The following is a 21,527-nucleotide window of genomic DNA, read 5'->3' as shown; positions in this document are numbered from 1 at the left end:
CAGTTTTAAATGAGTTATGTATTTAATAATGTCTTATTAGGGAGTAAATGTTTCTGAACTCTGTATGTACTCTCCATCTTAAACATAAAAAAAACAACATACAAATATTAATGTCAAGTAAACTCTCAGTCTTCAGATCCTTGGGTAAATGTGTTTATTGGTCCAGTCAACTTGTACACAGCACTGTTTTGTAATTCACATAATTGCATTGCTGTAAATCAACCCATGTAGATTTGAAATGCATAGTGATGGTATCTGAGGTCCTAGTAGCAAGTTTCTGTTAGTTTAAGAGGTCAGGTTAATCAGAATCATGGGGATGCTTACGTGAACAATATCCATAAAACGTATGAGTCCAGTTACTTTTGATTTGCAGTGTAACTGTCCTTTACATCATAAAGCAAACCCTGAAAACAAACATTAAAACAAAAAACAAGTTTACTGATTTTAAAGGTGCTTTTCTGTTAGAGTGATGCATAGTGATTTGATTAGTGCATGAAATCAGTTTGAAGTACTTCATTGGGATGCCGCGGCTTATTTTCTCTGGGACTCAGTTTGTTCTTCCTGGGCCACACATCATTTAATGAGAATATCCGTACTAACAGAAACAAAGCCCTGAGAAGAGAATCAAAAAGAGAAGTCTGAGGGTGTGAATGACATACGTCATGATGTCATAATGCAGACAGTACAACTGCATCATGTGATTTAATGACAAAAATAAAGCTATGAGAAGTTACTATACTCACATTGTCAATGGTGAGTTGTGCATTTACCATGCTATATCCAAAAACTGTAGGCATCTTAAAACCAACCTGAAGCAACTCTGCAACAGACAGCGATTTGGTCCACATTAAAAAAAAAACATGTTTATAAAATTAAAAAATATAATAACTCAAATTCAAAGAGAACATCTGTTCACCTTCAACAACTGGAGACACTGTGCTTAGTTTCTGTTAGTGAATCAAAACTTGCACGCTCCGTTTTAAATGATTTCTGGCATTATTTCCCAGTCAAATGGAGAATTGTGTAGCTCTGTTTATTTATGTGTAGTTTTATGTAACTAGAGATGGACTCTGAATGAATGAATGACACTTTTAACCAGCCATAGTTGTATCCACTTACTGTTCAGCTGAGGGAGCAGAACATCGGTGAATAAATTGTTCACAGCAACTTGGAGCGGATTAATCTATAAACACAATCAATATTCATTATCAATATTTATTATCCTGAAAATTAAAGCGCTCCCTATTTCCTCCTGTTCAGTTCTAGCTCCTGATCAAACTCCGAATTCAGTGCCTTCACTACAAAAAAGTGTGGTTCTCTATGGCCCTACAATTGTTTTTCTCAATGCAGTGCAAAGTCTTAAGGTATGAAAACAGTGTGAAGAAAGACTTACCGAAAAAGGCCCAATATGAGAGGATCCTAAAGATACGGACACACTGACGACAGAACGAAAACGTTATTCTGTTGGGATTTTTTTCCATCTAAAATTATTATAACATGTTGATGACATATTCATTTTTAGACTCACTTGCTGAGTTTCATAGATCCCTTCAGCAGTCCATCTGAAATGAGAGCTTTGCCACTAAATGTGACGTTCTGTAAAAGTAGGAGGATCACTGTCAAGACATCATTTTGGTTCTTTTACAAAATAAAAAATGTTTTCCAGAACAGAGAAATTAAACTCTTCTCCACTTCCTTTGACTACCTCTACCCGGGGATATTAGCTACTTTCTTTTTTTCCCCTGCCACTTTTCTTCCAGTCTGGATTACTCATATTTGTAGAGGTCTCCCTGGTCATTAGACAGCAATCTTAACCCATGAGGGTAAAGGGGGTTGGTGATTCCTCAAGTAATGATATGTCAAGTTCATACGGAGCCAGTCACCGTGGCTTCATCAAGTATTAGCTTGAACAGCACAAAAGAGCATTTCACACAGGCTTACTAAAAACCATACAGGCTCCTGGCTTAAAGCATAACATAGCAACAAGACGAGGAGAAAACTATATGACACTTAACCAAATGACACCACAACCAATTACCTTCCCTGGGACCTCTTACCACAGATGGAAATGCAACTTTGAAAACAAAGCACAATGTGAAATGAGTAAATTCATAGGCATATTTAGTAAACCAGTGCAGGTTTGTCTGTGGTCCTCACAGAGCTGTTTTAAGATGTCCTAACAATTATCCTTCACTCACGTTCACAGCATAACCATGTCCATAACAAAGAAGAACCAACGGAGGGGTTTTGGTTCCTTCATCCTACAGCCTGAGGCTCTGCTCATTGCTTAAACACTTCTGAAGTCACAGGGCTGCACTATTTGTTACCACCAGTAAATCATGGACAAACATATCAGTTTCATTCTTTATGAAATACCTTTGAATATTATTTAACTTTTTAACTTGGTTTTGCTTTGTTTCCATCTTGTCCACAGCACTGTCAGCATGTTTAACTGAACTAATTAATGACAACCAGGAAAACCAGACAGCTGCAGATGTTTTTGGAACATGAAGGGGACAATTATTAAGTCGTGTGTATCTTGAATGAGTGCAATTTCAAAATCCCAAAACTGAATCTGGCCATTGATCATGGCCACAGGTAGAGTTCAGATGAAACAGTGAACAGGGAATGATAAATGATCAGTGTGGTTTGTCCTTAACCAAGTCATGCCAGAGTTCACAGTAAATATTATGAATATACTGACCAGACGTGTATTTCTCATGAATCAGGATATGGAGAGGAGAGTATTTGTACTTACTGGAGCGTAGGAAGAAATGATGCTTGTATGATAGTCTCTGACACCCTCCTCATACAACCAGATATTATGTGATCTCCTTAAGCCCTAAAACTATATCTGTAATCTGTTTTTTGTTTGTTTGTTTGAGGTTTTTACATTACTTCCTTTGTGGTTAACATCATGGGTGTGATATGTGAAGCATTTGATTTTCCTTCAGAGGCTATAGCCATGGAACCCTATTCTTTAAGAAATATGAGGTGGTATCAGCACCCTTGTTCATGTCCAGACCACATCCCACTAACCCTTTATAATTTATTTCCATACAACTGCACAGCCTGTTTTATTCTTTACTTAAGACCAGGGAGTAGACCTCTGGTGTCTTAAGAGGTTTGGATACATGTCCATCACTGTGTTGTCAATGGTCTTACCAAGTCCAGTGTGAAGAGTGGGGCAAGAGTGGAATTCGGCTGAATGGCAAAAGTGTCTGCTGAGAGCCACATGTCCAGGGTCCACAGGTTTGCCTGGAGGGAGAAGCGTGGTGACTGGCTGGCGCGCAGCCTCACTGTCATCAGCTCATTAGGAAACTGCCGGGGCAGCTGTCATAAAACACAAGAGAGAAGTGAGTTTGGGGACAAAAGTACATCAGCAGACAATTTCATTATTTATAATTAAATAAGTGTTACACTGTTGGAGGCTTAAAGAATTCACTCACACTACTGAAGAGTCTACAGTATATGAGTACTCTATGTTGTTTCCCTGTGGAGAACTCATGAAAGCCGTTTTCCTCCTAGTCTTTTGTGTTGACTTCACGACTGCCAGCTGTGTTTTATATGCATTACATGTGTTGTTTGTTGGTACAGATACGAACCTCAGGGATGAGCTCCCCAAAGTCACTGGTGTTGAGTTGGATTGGGGACTGTGCCGGGATCTGAGATTGACAGATGAATAAAAACAGGAAATGAAATACATAACTGTGTGACACAGAACTGAGTCTGACTTGTCCGTTGGCTTTGGCAAACCATTTCAGTCTGGTCTGGGAATCCTGAGAACTGCCCATCAGTGATACTTGGGGGGGGGGGGGGGGGGGGGGGGGCTAACATATGTGTCGATAAGGTCAACAGTGCAAGAACAGGTTTTTTTTTATCTTGTTTGTATTCTATTTGAGTATGGAACATGTTACGATTAGAGTGAAGTTTCCTATCCATAAGGCCACGGGTATAATGCTGTGTAGCAGGACTACGCACCCATCAAAAATATTGCCACGGAAATGCCTAATGCCTACATTAAAAAAAAATATCACCACAGAAATGCCTAAAAACAAAAACAAACTGGCAGGCATTTCCATGGTAATATTTTTTTAAATGTTTGGCTAATAGGCACTATACCACTAAGCGGAGCGTTACTAACCAGTGAACTAATTAAAGCATTTCTGAAGGTTTAAAACCGTAAAAACTTAAAAGTAAAAGATGCCCGCTCTCACCATGTCATCCGTGATGTTTATTTGCAGCAGTCCTCCTGTGAAGTATGCGAACGTGGCCGTATTCACACAGAATTCCGACGCTCCGAAATAGATCATTCTATTCCTCCCCACTGTCAAGTTAAAGTGGTCTGGCGAAAACGGCGGCTCTGTGGCGTTTTTCCGACTGTAGAACGCTCCCTGTTTGAACAATAAACGTGAAAATGTTGGGGGGAAACATAACTTCAATGACATTCATCTCAACAGAAAACATTTGTTTTGGAGTAGAAACCACATATTTAACACTTTATCCGCCGCTGCCTCAGGATGGGACAAATTAGGTCAAATTCTGGAATGAAGATTGTTATTCATTTTTTTTGTTTTGTTTTGTTTTTTAATTAGATGTTTGGCTCTATTTTAAAACAAATTCTTCCCCGTGCTTGAACAGCTTACCTTCGCATCTATCTGGGCGTGTGAGCCCTTCACAGTAGGTGGGTTTGTAAGAGGAATGGCAACAAAAACATATCGACCCACCGGTAACTGAACTGTAAGACACATTAAAATGCCCGAGTAAAATATATGCACAAGCTGTAGTTAGACCTATATGAGAATCTGGCCCCCTCCAATCCCCATTGTGTTGTACCTGGTAATGCCGTTAGGTTTCGGTCTAGTTCTTGGACTCCGATATCGAGCGTTGAACAAATCTAGACATGGTAAAATCAAATGAACGTTATGCAGGGAAAAACACAAATTTAGAGTATTAACAAAAAGAAAAAATGAATTTTAGTGGATCTTACAATAACTTGTATTTGGTTTGTGATTTGAGCCTGAAAACTTCTGAAAAATTTTTTGAATTTAGAGCTAAATAGGAAAAAAGAAAACAAATTCGGTTAGTCTTTTTAACAATTTAATGAAAAATACCAACAGGAAAACGTAAAATACAAGGTATTTTGTGTGATCTAAAGACATATCTATTTCAGGTGGACTACAGAACGTGATGCTTGTAGGCTGACATCTAAATGCAGTGCACTCACGTGATCAGTCCCTTAAAGTCAATCTGCACTTTTTCAGCCGACGCCACACAGGGTCCGGTCGTAACAGAAAGGTGTCCTTCTTTGTCACTACCAAGTTTTAACGTGGCTTTTACTTGTACGTTAAATATCGCCAAGTCAAATGTGCCACCGGTAGATCTGTGTGGACAGGGAGAACAACGTCATTAAAACATAGCACAAGACCTCAGGCTACAGACCTACAGGCTAACGCTGTGCCTAGACTTTCAGTTAGGACACAGAGAACCGACTTGCTTAAACTTTCCTGTAACCTGTCAGTTGTTACAAATATAGAGATTCTGTTCACGACATTCCTCAGATAAAAAAAAATCTGAGAGTGCAGGTAGAGTTAAACAGGAACATTAAAGATGCCACTCAAGAAAGAGGAGCAGAAAAACGTCTGTCTCTATACAACATTTGTTTTGAAAAATAGTTTTCAATGTATGTTTTTTAATCCTTGATCTTAGATTGCATGTTTTAGACAGCATTTAAAATAAGACTTTATGTTCATTTATTTTTAACCTTTTCAACAATAAAACATCCTTCTTTAGCTATTAATATATTGTACTGTTTAATTTTTTTATGTGCAGAAACATGAAAAATATAATGGCTTATAAAAGCAGAAGAATGCAAGGGGAAAGAAAAAAGAGAGGAACAATTCCACTCTTTCCATCAGAGACTTTTGCTTACAAAAATGAGAGTTTTGCCCTCCATTTCCCACTGATGTGCATACTGAGTCCATCAAGCACCACGGTGATGCCCTGTCCGTCTGCATAACTGACTTGAGGCTCCGGCAAATCACAACGGACCACTGACATGCTGGGAAGGACGTATCAATCACTTCTCAACAAAATTAAATATTACACACATCAAAAAACTAGTCTTTAAAATGTCCAGATGTTCATGTAATTTATGTCGTATGTTTTTTTGTTTTGTTCTGTGTTGTTTTACAAAACATTTGTAAGACTAGAACAGCGTATTTTCACAGTGTTGCAATCATTTTGCTGAGACTGTGAGCACTGACTCTGTGAGAAAGTAGCGGACGGCTCCTATCCAAACTGGCACAGTCCCATTGATGCCCGGCGGGTGGATACTGCTGATTCTTTCCTGGAACCAGCCAGTGAGGTCATGGGAAACTAAACGGTCAGAGAACTCAAAGTCATTCAAAGACACATACAGGAACACATAAAACTCAGTAACACATTCACAAATACACAAGACACAAGGCCACTCGCTGCTGAATGACATGTTAGAGAGCCTTTGGGAGACACAGAAAAACAGTACAAGTATTATGCTTTACAGTAGGAACCTTCAGCCTAGTCCAGGAGAACCATATATATGTTTTATATATTATTTAAAAGCTTAAAAATGACACAATAACACAAGCTATTAGCAATAGAACAAATCATGAGGGATTGGCTTGCAGCTCACAGAGGACCAGGGTCAAAGTTTACTGTGGCACTGTAGCGTGTGATAGATTTTGCTGTTAGCCTTTATCCCGTTCAGCTGCTAAGTGAGATTTTGATGAGCTGAATCAGGTGTGTTTGAACAGAGCTGGAGCAAAAGCTTACGCACGCTAGAGTTTGTGAGGTGGAAACTGATTCACCTGTTTTCTAGACTGCAGGGAAACAGAGCACCAATAACACTGTTTAAACAGTGGCTAAAGTAAAGCGTGTCTTACCTTTATTCAGGCCTTCCTGGGTCAGAGCTACACGTATTCCAGGTTCTGTGGCTACGTGTGTACTTGGTGCCCCAAGTGAGGCCAGGCTTAGTGTCATAAGAACAACAGCAATCAGCCACATCTTTACTCCCCTGTAACACGTTACACATCAGCCGGTTACGCATATCTTTACTCCACTGTTACAGATGTTACACATTACTGGGTTACACAGTTTGATACTTACAGTTCCACCATTCATAAAGAGGATCAAAACAAAAAATGCTTTACCCATACAGACAAATGTATTTCAAGCCACATTTAACACAAGTTCAGTAAAATTCTTTCTTTGATTTAATCATTCAACACCGATATGGGTTCTTGAGAGAGAGAGAGAGAGAGAGAGAGAATCCAGATATTTTCAGGCCTTTGGCTGTTATGTGCTACATATTTGAGGAAGACAGTTTGTTGAAGCACTGAAGCACACAATAACCTAGTGCATGCAAAAACTCTGAAAGAAATTGTAAACAGTGAAGCCTTATATGTTTTGTTAAGAAACATGCCTATGCCAAGTTGAGTCTTCATACTGCAATGTATGCTTTTGTCTCGGGTGCCATGTCTTTGCTTTTAGCCTTCTACGTATGCTTTTGTCTCGGGTGCCATGTCTTTGCTTTTAGCCTTCTACGCCTTCTAAGTTATTTGATGCGGTCACCTTTTTAGAAAATGAAATATATAGGTCTGTTACCTGCTGCTACTTCTTTAAATTGACAGGCGTCAACATATGTCTCTCTAGCTGAAAGAGCTGAAAGAATTTTTATGGGGTGCCATTTGTAAAAAGTTGCACCTTCTGTTTTCCTCCTCAGTTTTTGCATACTTAGCACAGCCAAATGTAAAAGAAAATGTACTACAATTTTCAACGGTCTTTTTTTTAAACATTTAGAGAGAAATTCATGTAAAATATTGTGCTACCTTTTCCAAGAGTAATGGTTTGCAAAATTATAAAATATTATATTGTATAAATATAAATGTAAAAGTTAAATATAAATGTAGATGTTAAATATAAATGTAATTATTAAATAGAAATGTTCAATATTAAATATAAATGTGAATGTTAAATGTAAATGTAAATGTAGAAAGTTTATGGTGTTTACAGTTTAAACTTTCTACAGGCCGATGTGACTGAGACCACCATTCTTCATACAAAACTGGGGGCACATGGCCAATCAGCATGTTTGCTACATATTTCAATAGTATCTGCCTGCAGAGCTGCAGCTTTAAGCCTAACAGCAGTTTCATACTAGCAGTTTCAGGCCAGTGGCATTCAGTGAACGTGACACGTGAATCTTTTATGGTTAGGGTTAGGGTAGGCGTTGGGGTTAAGGTTAGACGATCGGCCACTGGCCTGAAACTGCGGCAGTTAGACCGTTCTTATATATTTAGTTTTTATATTTAATATTTAACATTTACATTTATATTTAATATTTACATTTATATTTAACATCTACATTTATATTTAACATTTACATTTATACGATATAATATTTTATAATTTTGCTTTAATGCAGACTATTACTCCTGGAGAAGGTAGTACAATATTTTACACGAATTTCTCTCTAAAAGGTTGAAAAAAGTGACAGCTTGATACTCACTCGGTACTGGGCTACTTGTTGGCTGAGTCAGTTTCTACGAGAACGCTCGGAAGCTCGGACTACTGCTGAGACTGCGGGCGCGGTTACTTTCTACATTTGAGGTTTAGCAAATCTGTCTTGTTCTAGTGTTGTCATAACCTTTCGAAACGCTTCGCTTCGCTATCTTACGAGTTTCTCCAGCTTACTGTGTCGCTACATTTCCCTTTTGTGTTGTCTGTCTGTCAGTTTTTGCTCCAACAGTGTAATAGGGAATTTTTTTTAGCGTGAAAATGTGATGTGGATGGTAGCGCGAGTTTACTTTCAAATCCCCTCTCAACGTCTAATGTGAGAATGTAACTGTGTTTTGCGCATGTGCAGACATACGGGGAATTTCTTATCATTTTATTTTGGTTGGTTATTTACTTACTTTCTGGCAACACAATGGCCTTAGCTTAATTTTGTCAGCAAAATAAAATCACTGTTACCTCATTACTGTGTCTGATCCAACAAAGGACGAGCATTTCTTCGTATTTTGTGGGGGGCTTCAGAGTTACTTTTAAAAGAGACTGCATTCAAACGAGGGTCGTTTGAAGTTTTTCCCTTTTTATGTTTGTGGCAGATTTCTCACTTCCCCTTTTCTCTTGATTCATTATCTGATGTGTTAAAATATTTGCGAAAACTCTATTTAAGTGCAACATTGTCTTCCATCATTTCTCTAAATTAACTAATAGTTTTAGGGCTTTTTTTGTAAACTTTGGCCCACTTTTTCTCCGTATAACATTTTAAACTTTGAAAATAAGTCGTTTCAGACTTATCTGTAAATGAATTACCCTTAAAGAGGCTTGTCCTTCAAGAATGATCCTTCAAAACAGATCCTCACATCAGTCTAAAAAACAATCACCCTGGCTTATTTGTATGACAGACAAGAGAACAGTTGAGTGCTGCTTATGGTAACATGGCATAAGAGAGACAGGAATATCCAGTGCTTCTGTGTGTATCATAACTTCAGTCCTAAACAAGGTTATGCTGAGCTCTTTGATCACCTGTTCCTTTCACAACAGCAGACGGCAATCATTTTTCACAGAGACTAAACAAAGAAACAGCACACCGAAATGCACATTTTACAGCACAATGCACTGTATTTTATGTCTGCAAATCAGATGACCAATGGAAACCTCTAATTTAGCCTACTTAATGGCTTGAAAACATGTTAGCACCACACAGTTGTTTTTGTTGTTGTTGTTGTTGTTGTTTTTTGTTTTTTCATACAGTGAATTTACCTTCATAGGACTCAGTGGACTTTTACAAAACACAGATCAAATCACAGAGTAATAGCAGTAACTCTGATAATATTAAAGATAATATTTAGGAATACTCACCAGACTTGCATGTGGACTGTGCTAATGATGTATCTGAATGTCATCTCATGTACTCTCTGATTCTGAGTCATATAAATACACACTTCCTTTTTCTCAGACTTGAAAGCTTGGCCAAACCAATTATATTGTACTCTTTCCCGCTCAACCATGAAAGAGGTTTTTTCTTTTTTTTTTTTTTAATCGAATAAGATCCTGCACTCAACTGTCACTCAGCAACCACAAGCAGTCTTGGGTTCAGCAGTTTTTGACATAAGAAAAGTGAAATGGGATGTTCACTGTTTTCTACAAAATCTGTGTTAGTAATGTTAGTACAATATAGTGTTAGTAAAAGTTAGTATAATGCAGTATTTAATTCTGAAGAGAGACGCTGAGTCTGGGAGGTGTAGTAAAGGGTTATTACGTTTTGGATTTCTGACAGTCTTTTCAGAAAAATGAGTTAGTAACTGTTTCAGAAAAAAGGCTAGTAGAGGTTTATTGAACTTGAGAGTAGACTACAAAATAAGACTTTATACAGTAATTTCTTGGCTGATTTAATTTCTTGACAAATTAGAATGTATAAGCAATATTGTAATCTTTCTCTGTTTGTATGTAACATGCAACAGTCCAGAGCAGAGTCAACAAGTCAATGCAGAATTTAAAACAGGAAATTAAACCCCCATTTCTGTTTGAATCCCCATCCATTCTTCCTCATTTCAGTATCAGAGGAGAAGCTCTCCCCACCAACACATTCTCTATCAAAAAAAAATGTCACTATTAGGTTCAAGTCCTTTAGTCTCTTATAAGAGAGTGCCTCTCATCTTGATTCTCCAGAATGTTCTGACCCCTGCAGCACCCGTGAACAATGAAATTCATGGCTTAATGATTGGTTCACTGATACACTCACAGGTCATATGCACATAGAATGGCGGTGCATCCTAGGGGAGCAGAATGTGGAAACACTGTTTCTGAGTAAATGGGATGTTTGAGAAACCTGCTCAGAACTGTAGGGTTATAACTGCTCTCTGAAGGAGGAGGAAACTCCTATGAGGAGGAGGAGGAGGAAACTCCTGTGACTACTGTAACTCCTGTGACTGTAACTGGGTGGTTACAGATTCTGAAGGAAATAACTCAGTGACTGATGGTTTGGACAGTCAAAATCTGATCTGGGGATGTGAAGGAGTCAGTTTTTGTCAAGAGTCAGTTTTTGTCAAGGATTATTTTTTTTATAACGTAAGACAGAAAAGGATACACCCAATGACATAAAATGAGAAAGAAAATTTGTGCTGACTGTTTTCAAAATGGGTACTGGGAAAATGAAATGAAAAAAAAAAAACATACACACACACACACACACACATTTTAAATCTGAGCTAACTGAAAATATGGGTTGGAACAGTTGTAGCCAAATGTTGTCTCTTGGCCGTAGTGCTTTGGTTTCAGTGCACCTCATCATGAACCCACAAAATCTCCTGCAACAACCAAAAACCCCTGCAAAGACAGAGAATGCTTTACAGATTTACATATTTGCCACTGTTATGCAGAGATAAAGAGGTGTTGCACTTTTTACTTTTTAAAAACTTTTTTAAAACAAAGAAAAAATCCACCCACCTCCCCAAGTGAAAGTTCAGCATTTGTCACATTGTACTCAAGTATCGAGGGCAAAGGAACGCCAGCTTGTAGTCTCACTGTAAAAAAAAAAAAAAAAGTGAGGTTGAGTGTGTGTGTGTGTGGGTGTGTGTGAAACGAACAGAAACAGGATGTAAGAACAGCAGCTCTTGTCTGAACTTGTGACAAACAGTACTAGGGCAGTACTAACAGTATCAGACTAACGTTAATCATAGCTAACTTTAACTACACTAATCATAACTATGCTGACATTAACCAAGCGAACATTACCTGACGTTAAAAACAAAAATCATAAAATCTGTTCTCAAAAATTCATTCTACCAAAGCAAAACAACACTAATTCATTTGTCATGCAGATACTACTTTGTGTGTGTGTGTGTGTGTGTTTTATTCTTACAATTCAACTCAGAGAGCACAGCCACCTTCACTTTGTTTTGGATAGCAACAGTCTGTAAATACAAAATGAAATCCATTACACAATATATTTAAATGTCTCCTGATGTCCTTCCTCATGGACCTGTCTTGTGACTTCACATTTTGGTTAATCCCCTGTCTAACTGAGGCAAAGTTCACACTCTATGGTCCTACTAGCCACTGAGTTATTATTACACAGAATTAAAAAATTCTCAAAATACTCTCACTAATCTGTGACTACCAGTGTAGGGGGACGTAACACGTTCACTCCTAAGAAGTGTTTACCTTAAACTGGCCGATCTCAGATGATCCAAGAGTCATGGTAAAACTGCTGACAAGGTATCATGACGAGATATCATGTTAGGAGCAGAGAGAACACCCAGTCCATTTTATTTTTTGGAGGGTCATATCTTGGAAAATTCAAAACATTGACATTAATGAATAACTTGTTGTGGTTCACTCACTTGTTCAGAGTCAGAGAACCCTTCAGCAGCTGGCCCTCAATGAAAACTTTACCACTGAGACTGATCTCCTGCACAGAGAGAGACAGAGAGAGAGAGAGAGAGAGAGAGAGAGATTGTAAAGTAATAGGATGAGAGTTTGTTCAGAGTTTGAATGTGTGTAAATCAGTCTCACCATGTCCAGTTTGAATAGAGGAGCAAGGGAGGAGTCTGGCTGGACAGCGAAGACCTTGGCCTCAGCAGACACCTCCACAATAATCATGTTTGTCCGGAGGGACACGTGTGGTGACTCGCTAGCATACAGCAACACCTGCATCAGCCGGTTCGGAAACAGCTTGGGCAACTGAAGGGAACCAGGAGTGACTGATTAGTGTTGTGTTATCTATCTATATAGCGATTATCTACATTTATATTTCTTCATTCATCTATTATGTTAGTTGTTAGCAAATTTCTAAGAATATCTGCAAAGATCGTTCTTTAACCACTGTTCCAAAGATGAGTTTTACAGTTCAACAATTGTATGCTTATTGCTCATATGGTGATTATATCTGACTGAGACAAAAGCCCTGTTGAAACTTTGTCAGGTGCTTGGAGAGGATGTTTTCTCAGTTTCTGATGTGGATGTGTTCAAAGGGCAGAGATACTTACCTGTGGGATGAATCTGCCGATGTCGCTAGTGTTGAGGTGGATTGGATTACTTTGAGGAATCTGACATCGGGTAGAGTGGGAAAACAGATCATCAGATAGCAGGATAACCCTCTTTTTGTTGTATTCTTTTTCCTCATTTTAAAATTTTCTGCACTCGTTGAAACTTTGAGTACACTTGAGTCTCCTAGATCTGGAAAATCTAGAGCAGAGGTGCCCAAATCCTGTCTTGAAGGGCCAAAGTCCCACTGCTTTTCTTTGCAACCAACTACACATGGTCTGTCACTGGCTGAAGAGCACACCCACCTCTTTTTCAGCTAAAAATCAGCCTCTAATTAAGAGGCTGATCTAGAGAATTTGCCTTTAAGAGGGATGTGGGATACATGTATTCTTGAAGAGAATGACATTTCTCTTCGCATCGTTCTCTGTATTTTAGAGAGGATGATTTGTTCTCACCATGCTGTCTGTGATGTACATTTGAAGAGCTCCAGCCTTGAAGTGCGCAAATGCCGATGTATTCATACAGAATTCCGATGCCCCTACCACAAACATACGGTCGTCTTGCCATGACAACGTGAAGTGGTTTGGTGGAAATGCGGGCTCAGTAGGATTCTGGATGCTGTAAAATATGCCCTGTAACCGTTTTACCCATGGTCAATCTACCAGGTTACACATTCAGTCAATCATCTTTGGATGTCATCAACAGCAGCAGACAATTAGCACTGCTGTATTGGTACAAAATGTGACAACAGACAAAACTAAAAGCGTGACTATGACAATGTCCCGTAGGTCTGGCTTAGGTGTGTCGAATTATTTCATACAATTGCACGAAATTGTGGTTGAAGTGTATGATAATTTACACCAGCCTACTACAGGAAACTGCAAATGCTTTAGTTAAGTTGGTTTTTTTCAACCAGCTGGTAAATTAGCTTATGTCTATATTAAAGAGGCAAATTCTCAGAATACTTTTAAACCAAGTCTAAAGACTTATCTATTTTCTTGAACTTATTCATAATATAATTTTGATTTGACTATGTTATAGACATGTAAAGCCCTTTGAGACTATAAATAGTGATATTAGGCTCTAAATAACTATTATTATTATTATTATTATTATTATTATTATTATTACAAAATGTGGGGCAACTTTTGATGAGAAAAGAAGTGCAGGATGGACACATGAACAAAGTTTCCTTCACAAATACACTCAATACAATACAAACTTACCTTCATGTCTATTTCAATACCAGACTTCATCACAAGAGGAGACCCCATCAGAGGAATCTGCACAAACGCAAATTGGTTCACTGCAAAACACAACTCGTGAATTTTAATTTAAACTCCAATCTAAAACGCCCAAGTTTGTTTCATGTCATTTATTTCTAACATGTTTTACCCTTCGTATCCTTCAGAACAATCTCTTTCCCTTTAGCCATCTCATTAAACCGTGGGCAGATCTGAAAGAGGAAGATCAGACAATTTTTACACACCATCATTTGCACATTTCTTATGTTCGTAATTTTTAAAGTAATCTCTTACCTTGCTTCGAATTAATGATTTGATGTCAAAGAGTCTCAGGAACGGTTGAAAGATACAGCTAAAAAAATGTATACATAAGAAAAACACACACACACCTATCTGTGATGCACACAATGTTATTCATACTCCTTTCAAACATGATCTGTTAGCCATTGGCAATGGTTGGAGACTGAACAAAACCAGAGTGGGATTCAATTTGAGAGGACTTTCTGTTATACGTCACTGTGAAGCAGATGTCTGCCAATCACAGACAATCCTCACTCACCTCTGACAAAATACTGCAAGACTTATCTTGACTCTAGCTCAGTGCCAGTTCATTCTGTGCTGCTTGGCTAATTAACTTCTTTCATGAGATTATTTAGGAGGAGCCTTTTCTGAATCTGACAAAAATAACCACATTTCATGGCAGTCCTCTCAAACTCTAAAAACTGTTGCTCAGGTATTAATCTAATGAAAAAACAGAGAGATTACAAGATGATAACCACATTACTTAGCACAGATACCCATGTTCTCATTCTTCTTTTTTCATTCGGCTTACTGGATTTAAGTTTGGTTCTCATATAACCTTTAACATTTTTGAACGCAGTTCTGTCTTAATATGGTGCTGTCACTTACCTGCTTCCTCCGTGAAAGTTCATGTCAACATCCCCAAAATCTGAAACACAGGAAGTCACTGTAACAGAAAGATGACCTGTTTCATTGCTCCCCAATTGCACTGTGACCTTCAGCTGGATATTGTATACTGCTACCTCAAACCAGCCATCATCATGACTGTACACAGAGGGAACACAGACCAGAACAGAATTAGAGCACAACAGAATCAGAATACAGTCGAACAGAACAGAATAAGGATGGAACAGGCTATGGGTGAAAGAGAACAGATTTAGAAAAGTACTCTTCTTGGCATGGATGCTGCACTCACAATATGCCGCAGTCTATGGTCTAGTTCCCTCGGATCCGGATGTTGAGTCTGCTAACCTGCACAGAGATGCCTGCTCCCTCTTTAGGCACCACCTCAGGGTCTGGTAAATCACACCGGACAATCGACATGCTGCAAGAGTTGTCATGACAACACTGTCATTCCTCTGGCTGTTCAACACTGATCCAATTTAATATCACACAAATACTGCAAATCAGCTTTATTAGCAAAAATATTGGAATTGTTCAGTGTATATTACACACTGTGTTCCTTTATTAAGTCAAAAGTGTCAGGAGATGCAATTTATTTGTTTAAATGCTTTGTACTTTCCCTCCCACTTAAACAACATTTGTTTGTTGGATAAACGTAAAGTGTTGATACTATATACTGACTCCCAAAGGGCATAGCGCACGACTCCCAACCAGATGTCCACACCTCCCGTGATGTCATCCAACCGGTAACCAATCAGTTTGCTTCGAGCCAAGGCAGTCAGAATGTGGGATACTGCATAACAGCATCAGGGAACACAAGCAAGAGAAAGAGCACACACACACACACACACACAGGACGCTACACAGTTAGAGAGCGTGTACGTACTGTATGTACACAATAACACACTTGAATAAAAACTAGGACCATACCAATATTCATTTACACAAACACAGACTACATATAATGATATAAATATAAATATATAATTATATAAATTCATGCCATAATTAAAGATTAAAAGATGTTTAATCTTTTAACCCTCAAATATGGCATGAATTCATATCTTGGTTTTAACAAGCATAATAAGATGTACTGAAACATAACCCAGGACGCTATGTAGTAAGCATGAATACTATCTGACTTCCTGACTTCAGCATCAGGGGAGCTAATTCACCACTGAGCTATTTTTGACATACCAAATGACCTGAAGAGCTGTGTAGTGCTATGAAGAACAGCAGAGATCTTTGGCTTAGATACTGTTGGTTAACACCCTGACTAAAACTTGATTGACTGAGACACTGTTCCTCCACAGACACAGGAGCAGTCTGTCCAAATGTGTTTAAGGTTTTGCTCTGAATCGGCTAGATTTAAGTCATATCTTATGTCTGAAATGGTAAGGTTATATTTGTTTTCATTTTGGAGAGAGGGACATCGTACCTTGACTCAGTCCCTTTCGTGTCAGTGCAACTCGTATTCCGGGTTTTTCCTTCGGTGTATGTGGTGCCCCGGGCAGGGCCTTGCACAGACCTTTAGAGGGGCAGGTGCTCAATTTTAAAAAGGGGCACATGGATGAAGATGTCAGAACACCAACTACAGCGTAACCCGCTGAACAATAGCAACCAATATTCAAACAGAATGTAAAATGAAATCTTATAACAAACCGCATCATACTTTATGATTACACCTCAGAAGAGTTTGGTTTTTCAAAATGCATTATTGTAATTATTATTTGTAGATTACTCAGGTGCAGACTACTCTCAGACTGTTAGAGGACATGATCAGCTGGTGTACCTGGGGATTGCTGTTTCTTCTCAGTGTCTGCTGGGGCTGTAAGCAGACTTGAATGCATACCAGAAAGCACTGTTGTGCACAGGGCAGTCCCAGATAAGTTAGGTAAGGCTGGGAATGTGTAAGGCTGTTCAGTTATGAATCTGTACTGTATATGTAATATATAAAGAAGCAAGTACAAAACAATAATATATTTTATCTCTAGTTTATTATTGAAATAGGCACAAAACAACAGAATAAATGACAATACTAATAACATATAACATGTTATGGAATGCTTTTTATCACTAAACACATGCTGAACCAACTAGCAAAATGATCAGAGAACTAACTAGCGAAAATGCAACCTTCATAATCAGACCCACTATACTGCTGGCTGGCTACTGTGCTACTGCACAATTTCCTGATGAGGTGTCATACTACAGGCTGGGGTGGACTAAAACAATAACTAAGGCCAGGAATTTATCTCCATCCCAGGCCACCCTGTTAACGCAAACCGCCAGATTGCTAATTTTGTAGGCTAACCTTTTTTGTTGATGTAACAGGTACCAGACCAATTATAAATGTGGCCACTAGGTTCATCTGGGAGGAAAGTTATCCAGATTACATAATATAAAAATTTGGGACTGACCAACAAATAGCCTGTCTGAATACTGAGTTTTCAAGGTATGTTATGGCTATGCGTGAGCCCCCAAAAACTCACTAGGAATACACCAATCATAGCACATACAAATGTACAAGGCTAGACACACAAAATAATTAGCCTACACTGAGATCCAATGAGATGCAAAGTTAGCTCAAATGATTATATTCAAGCAAGTATCAAAAAACTTTACACACACAAATTTACACTCACTGGTGTTCACTCAAGGCACAAATGAAATTGAACATTTGCTACATAACTGCAAGTATAACACAAAAGTCCAAAAACATGCCTCTGTATAAAAGTTTTAACTCACAGCAAATTTTCTTTCACGCTTATCAGCCAGTTAAGGAAGCATCTCAGTTAAGTCTAGGTTTACTATTTTTTACTACACAAAATATATTGACTTCAATGTCATTTATATAAGCTAGTTCCAACAAAGTAATTTGACTGGACAAGAGGCATTCTATGAGTGCTGACACTGAGTATAACAGCACTGGTATGTTTTACTATTAGGCCTATGTTTCACTTGGCTTTACAGATGTTCCAATGCAATCGTTGATTACACCAATGCGAACTTAATTCTTGTGAAATCAACTGAACTCAATGCGAATCACAGCCGTGTTCATATCCAGTATAACAGCACTCCCTTTGGCAGGCTTGGATTGGCCATAGGGAGAGGGTCGCTGCCATTGGTGGGCTGCAAAACTACCTAGGAGCTAATTATATTCAAATTTAAACTTTTGTTATTAAAAAAATTATTTTAAATTTTAATACTGCTACATATACTACTTTTAAAGATACATATTTTGGTTGGAAAAATACATTTCTACATCATGTTTTGGACCTCTCACATCATCACTAAATTCCAGTCTGCATTTTAGGATTGGGAAGCTTTTTCAGAACACACATAGGCCAAGTATTGGCTCTGGTTATAGTAGCAATACCTAAAAATAAAAAAGTAAGGACAGCAAAAAACGGAAAGGAGGGACTGAAAAGGTAAGACTAAAATAAAAAAATAAATAAATAAAAAAACTTGGAGATGAATCAAGGCTGTTGCCAAAGTAACGAATATTAGACACATCCCAGCTAACAATATTTGGTTCCCAGAACGTTCCGGGAACATTGTTTTTTGGTTACAGAAACGTTCCTTGATGGGGTTTTTTGTTGTTGTTGTCCTATGGTTCGCCAAGAAAGTTTGCTGTACGATGTCGTCTTCCATTTTAAATATTCTGGGAAATGGACAGGCCAACGATTTTAGTTAAACTTAGAACAGCAGTAGCACACGCGGCTCTGAAGACACTCATTCACACCAGTCAAGTAGGCCTAGTCAGTCAAGTGATGCTGACGGCGGCAGCAACGCTAGCATGTCGAACCTCTCCAGAAGTTAAGATCTGGATGATGTTGCTGCTGATGAATTCATCAAGCGCACATCCTCCAGGAGAAACACCTTCCTTCTGAGGGACTAACCGCTGGAATGGTGAGTAATCCTGTAACTGTATAAGAGTGTTTGCAGTAGCGGTTCTACCTTGTATGGCGCTCGGGGGGAACCCCTCCTTCAGCGCCCAAAACGCAAAAGTTGTACGTCTACCCCCCTCCAACAAAAAAAGCACCATTCTGCACTAACTGTAATTTTTATTTAGACAGTTTCGCACAAACCAGAAAAAATGCAACAATATGTCTGTGAAATCACATTTTCACCGTATTATTAATGAATTGCGGTTTATTTAGTAGCGTTTCGTAGTGTGACTGATTTTACGAATTGCATTGGTACTGTACAAAGTTAGAGGTGCGCTATTTTTTATTTATTTATTTATTTTTATATATATATATATATATATATATATTTTTTTTTTTTTTTTTTTTTTTTTTTTTTTTTAAAGGTGCGCTATTTGATAGATTCCCCCGCTCCCCCTACCTCGGCGCCCATTCCAACAAGGTTAATTGACGTACACGGTGTCATGATATCATTGACGTTGCGTGGAAATGAGCGATAGAAATCCGATCGCGCAAATGTCACCATTCCGATTTTTTTTGTGAGGAAGCCCCGTGCAGCCACAAGCAAGATGCCCCCCTGGGCGGCTGCCCATGTCGCCAATACCTAAATCCGCCACCGAGTGTTGGAATGATATTTAGGTCGTTTGCATCACTCTGCTTCTTGAAGTTGCAATCAGCGTACCGATTTGCGTCATTTGTGTACTATGTGTTGATTTCTTGTGCCACTTTCTCTATTTGGCGGTGAAGGGCACTGTTTGTTAATCATTTTTTATTTGTATTGATATGGTTGTTGGTTAGAAGAGTGACATCTGACTGACATAGGCATATATGGTGGTATGTCGGTCTTTGCACAGTTTAAAGCTTAGCGTTCCGTTCCAAGCACCCACCAGGAAAGAGTAAAATGGGCGCCCATATGTGGTAATGGTACGGTAATACCTCTCAATGCGCAGTGGGCCGCTGGAACTCGTTAAGTCCCGGGGGGAAATTAAGTTTCCCAATCCTACCCTGCCATCTGGTGTGATACTACTTAACTGATCGCTATGTTGTACTCATTGCTCCGATATAATTCCTCCACCAGGACCAAACTATGTAGCCTATGGGCCGCTGCGCCACACTAGCAATTTAGCTAGCCATGCTGTGTGTGTGTGTGTTTTAGCTTGTGTTTTTGACTTACCTGATCCCTTGCTGGCGATCAAGGTGCTTCTTATGCAGCGTTCAGCGTCTGTGACAAAGGCCTTTATCTTCTTTACCCCCTCCGTCCCTGCCTCACCTTCCCATTTCCTTTTCTTCTGACCATGTCGACCGTCCATTTCGCCGGGCGACCTATCTAAAATATTATCGGTTGAGAAGCAGATAGACACTTGCTATGTGCGTCGCCGAAGCGTCTGACTGCAGAGCATGACAACAAGTAAACAACAAGGTGAGAGACCACCCAACTGCTTTGAAACACAAATTAAACTCGCCATCTCTCAACGTCGCGGAGTAGCAGTCTCTGTTTGGAACAGGGCTTCAAACCGGATTTCTTTTTTTTCAATTAGTTCCGAGCAGAATCGATATTCACGATTAGCCTATGGTTTTGCGTTCCACCTTAAATTATAGTTCCCGAACCGGTCAGAACCAAATGAAATACCGGTTAATAACGTTCCATGTAGGACTGTGTGTGACATTACAATATGCATCTTTCGAACAGTATAAAATGCCTACTGATGAATATTTTACTCTATTGTCTCTATCGCTAATGTCACAAAAGGTTAACGTAACGTGATAAAAACACATTGCATCACTAACTAGGAGCGCTGTAGTCCAATCTGTCCTCGGGCCGAAACCCACTGTGGCTTCCTGTTCACGAGAGACTAAAGCTGTGTTCGAAATCACTCCCTACTCACTATACAGTGTTTGCTACATAGAACACTCACTAGAGGATACGGGCAGACAGCTGTTGATACATTTCGGACGCTATTTGGATGTTACGCTGCTACATAATTATGCGCTGGATATTCGTATTTTTTTATCTTGTTGCATAAAAAACACCAGAGCATCTGATTGTGATTTGTCAGTAAAGGCTTGCCTACTTTCCAACGCATGATGGTCTAAAGTGTAAGTGTAGGGTACATCGGTTGCACCATGGCTCTGGTTGTACTCTACTTTGCACGATGCATTGTGGGATACTTTGGGTGCACTGTAGGCCTATATGGTGTAACGATTCTCACTACACATTCGGACAGCGCTAAATGGCGAACTCACCTAGTGATTTCGGGCACAGCGCAAATCATTTTAACGCTGCAATTAACGAACCGGCTATGCGAGACACATTATGTTTAGCCTAACTGGAGCGAGCTATAGCTATTTCCAACATTAGTTTTCTTTACATTGTAGCCTAACTATCAAACATTGATGA

The 21,527-nt window shown here is 38.9% G+C and overlaps 1 protein-coding gene across 1 annotated transcript; it reads right to left on the bottom strand.

Moving 5' to 3' along the window:
* Positions 1 to 573: 573 nt before the first annotated feature.
* Positions 574 to 7,044, bottom strand: LOC115821424 (bactericidal permeability-increasing protein-like). The gene is made up of 14 exons (XM_030785252.1): positions 6,924 to 7,044; positions 6,267 to 6,378; positions 5,933 to 6,061; positions 5,257 to 5,383; positions 4,837 to 4,897; positions 4,647 to 4,738; positions 4,218 to 4,394; positions 3,606 to 3,665; positions 3,166 to 3,333; positions 1,529 to 1,596; positions 1,394 to 1,436; positions 1,120 to 1,183; positions 744 to 820; positions 574 to 612 (listed from the first exon to the last, which is right to left on the bottom strand). The coding sequence occupies exons 1-14, from the start codon at positions 7,042 to 7,044 to the stop codon at positions 574 to 576; spliced, it is 1,338 nt and encodes a 445-aa protein (XP_030641112.1).
* Between the last annotated feature and the right edge of the window lie 14,483 nt (positions 7,045 to 21,527).

The sequence above is a fragment of the Chanos chanos genome, chromosome 9 (assembly GCF_902362185.1).
Source record: "Chanos chanos chromosome 9, fChaCha1.1, whole genome shotgun sequence".
In the NCBI taxonomy this organism is placed as follows: domain Eukaryota; kingdom Metazoa; phylum Chordata; class Actinopteri; order Gonorynchiformes; family Chanidae; genus Chanos; species Chanos chanos.
The sequence above is the reverse complement of the archived record's forward strand: the minus strand, read 5'-3'. Positions and strand labels throughout refer to the sequence as shown.

Excerpts from the sequence above, each read along its gene's own strand:
- LOC115821424 (XM_030785252.1), bottom strand. The coding sequence starts at position 7,044 with ATGTGGCTGATTGCTGTTGTTCTTATGACACTAAGCCTGGCCTCACTT. Across the intron at positions 6,379-6,923 it reads CCAGGAAGGCCTGAATAAAG|TTTCCCATGACCTCACTGGC; the intron begins GTAAGACACGCT and ends CTGACCGTTTAG. Across the intron at positions 613-743 it reads CACAACTCACCATTGACAAT|GGCTTTGTTTCTGTTAGTAC; the intron begins GTGAGTATAGTA and ends TTCTCTTCTCAG.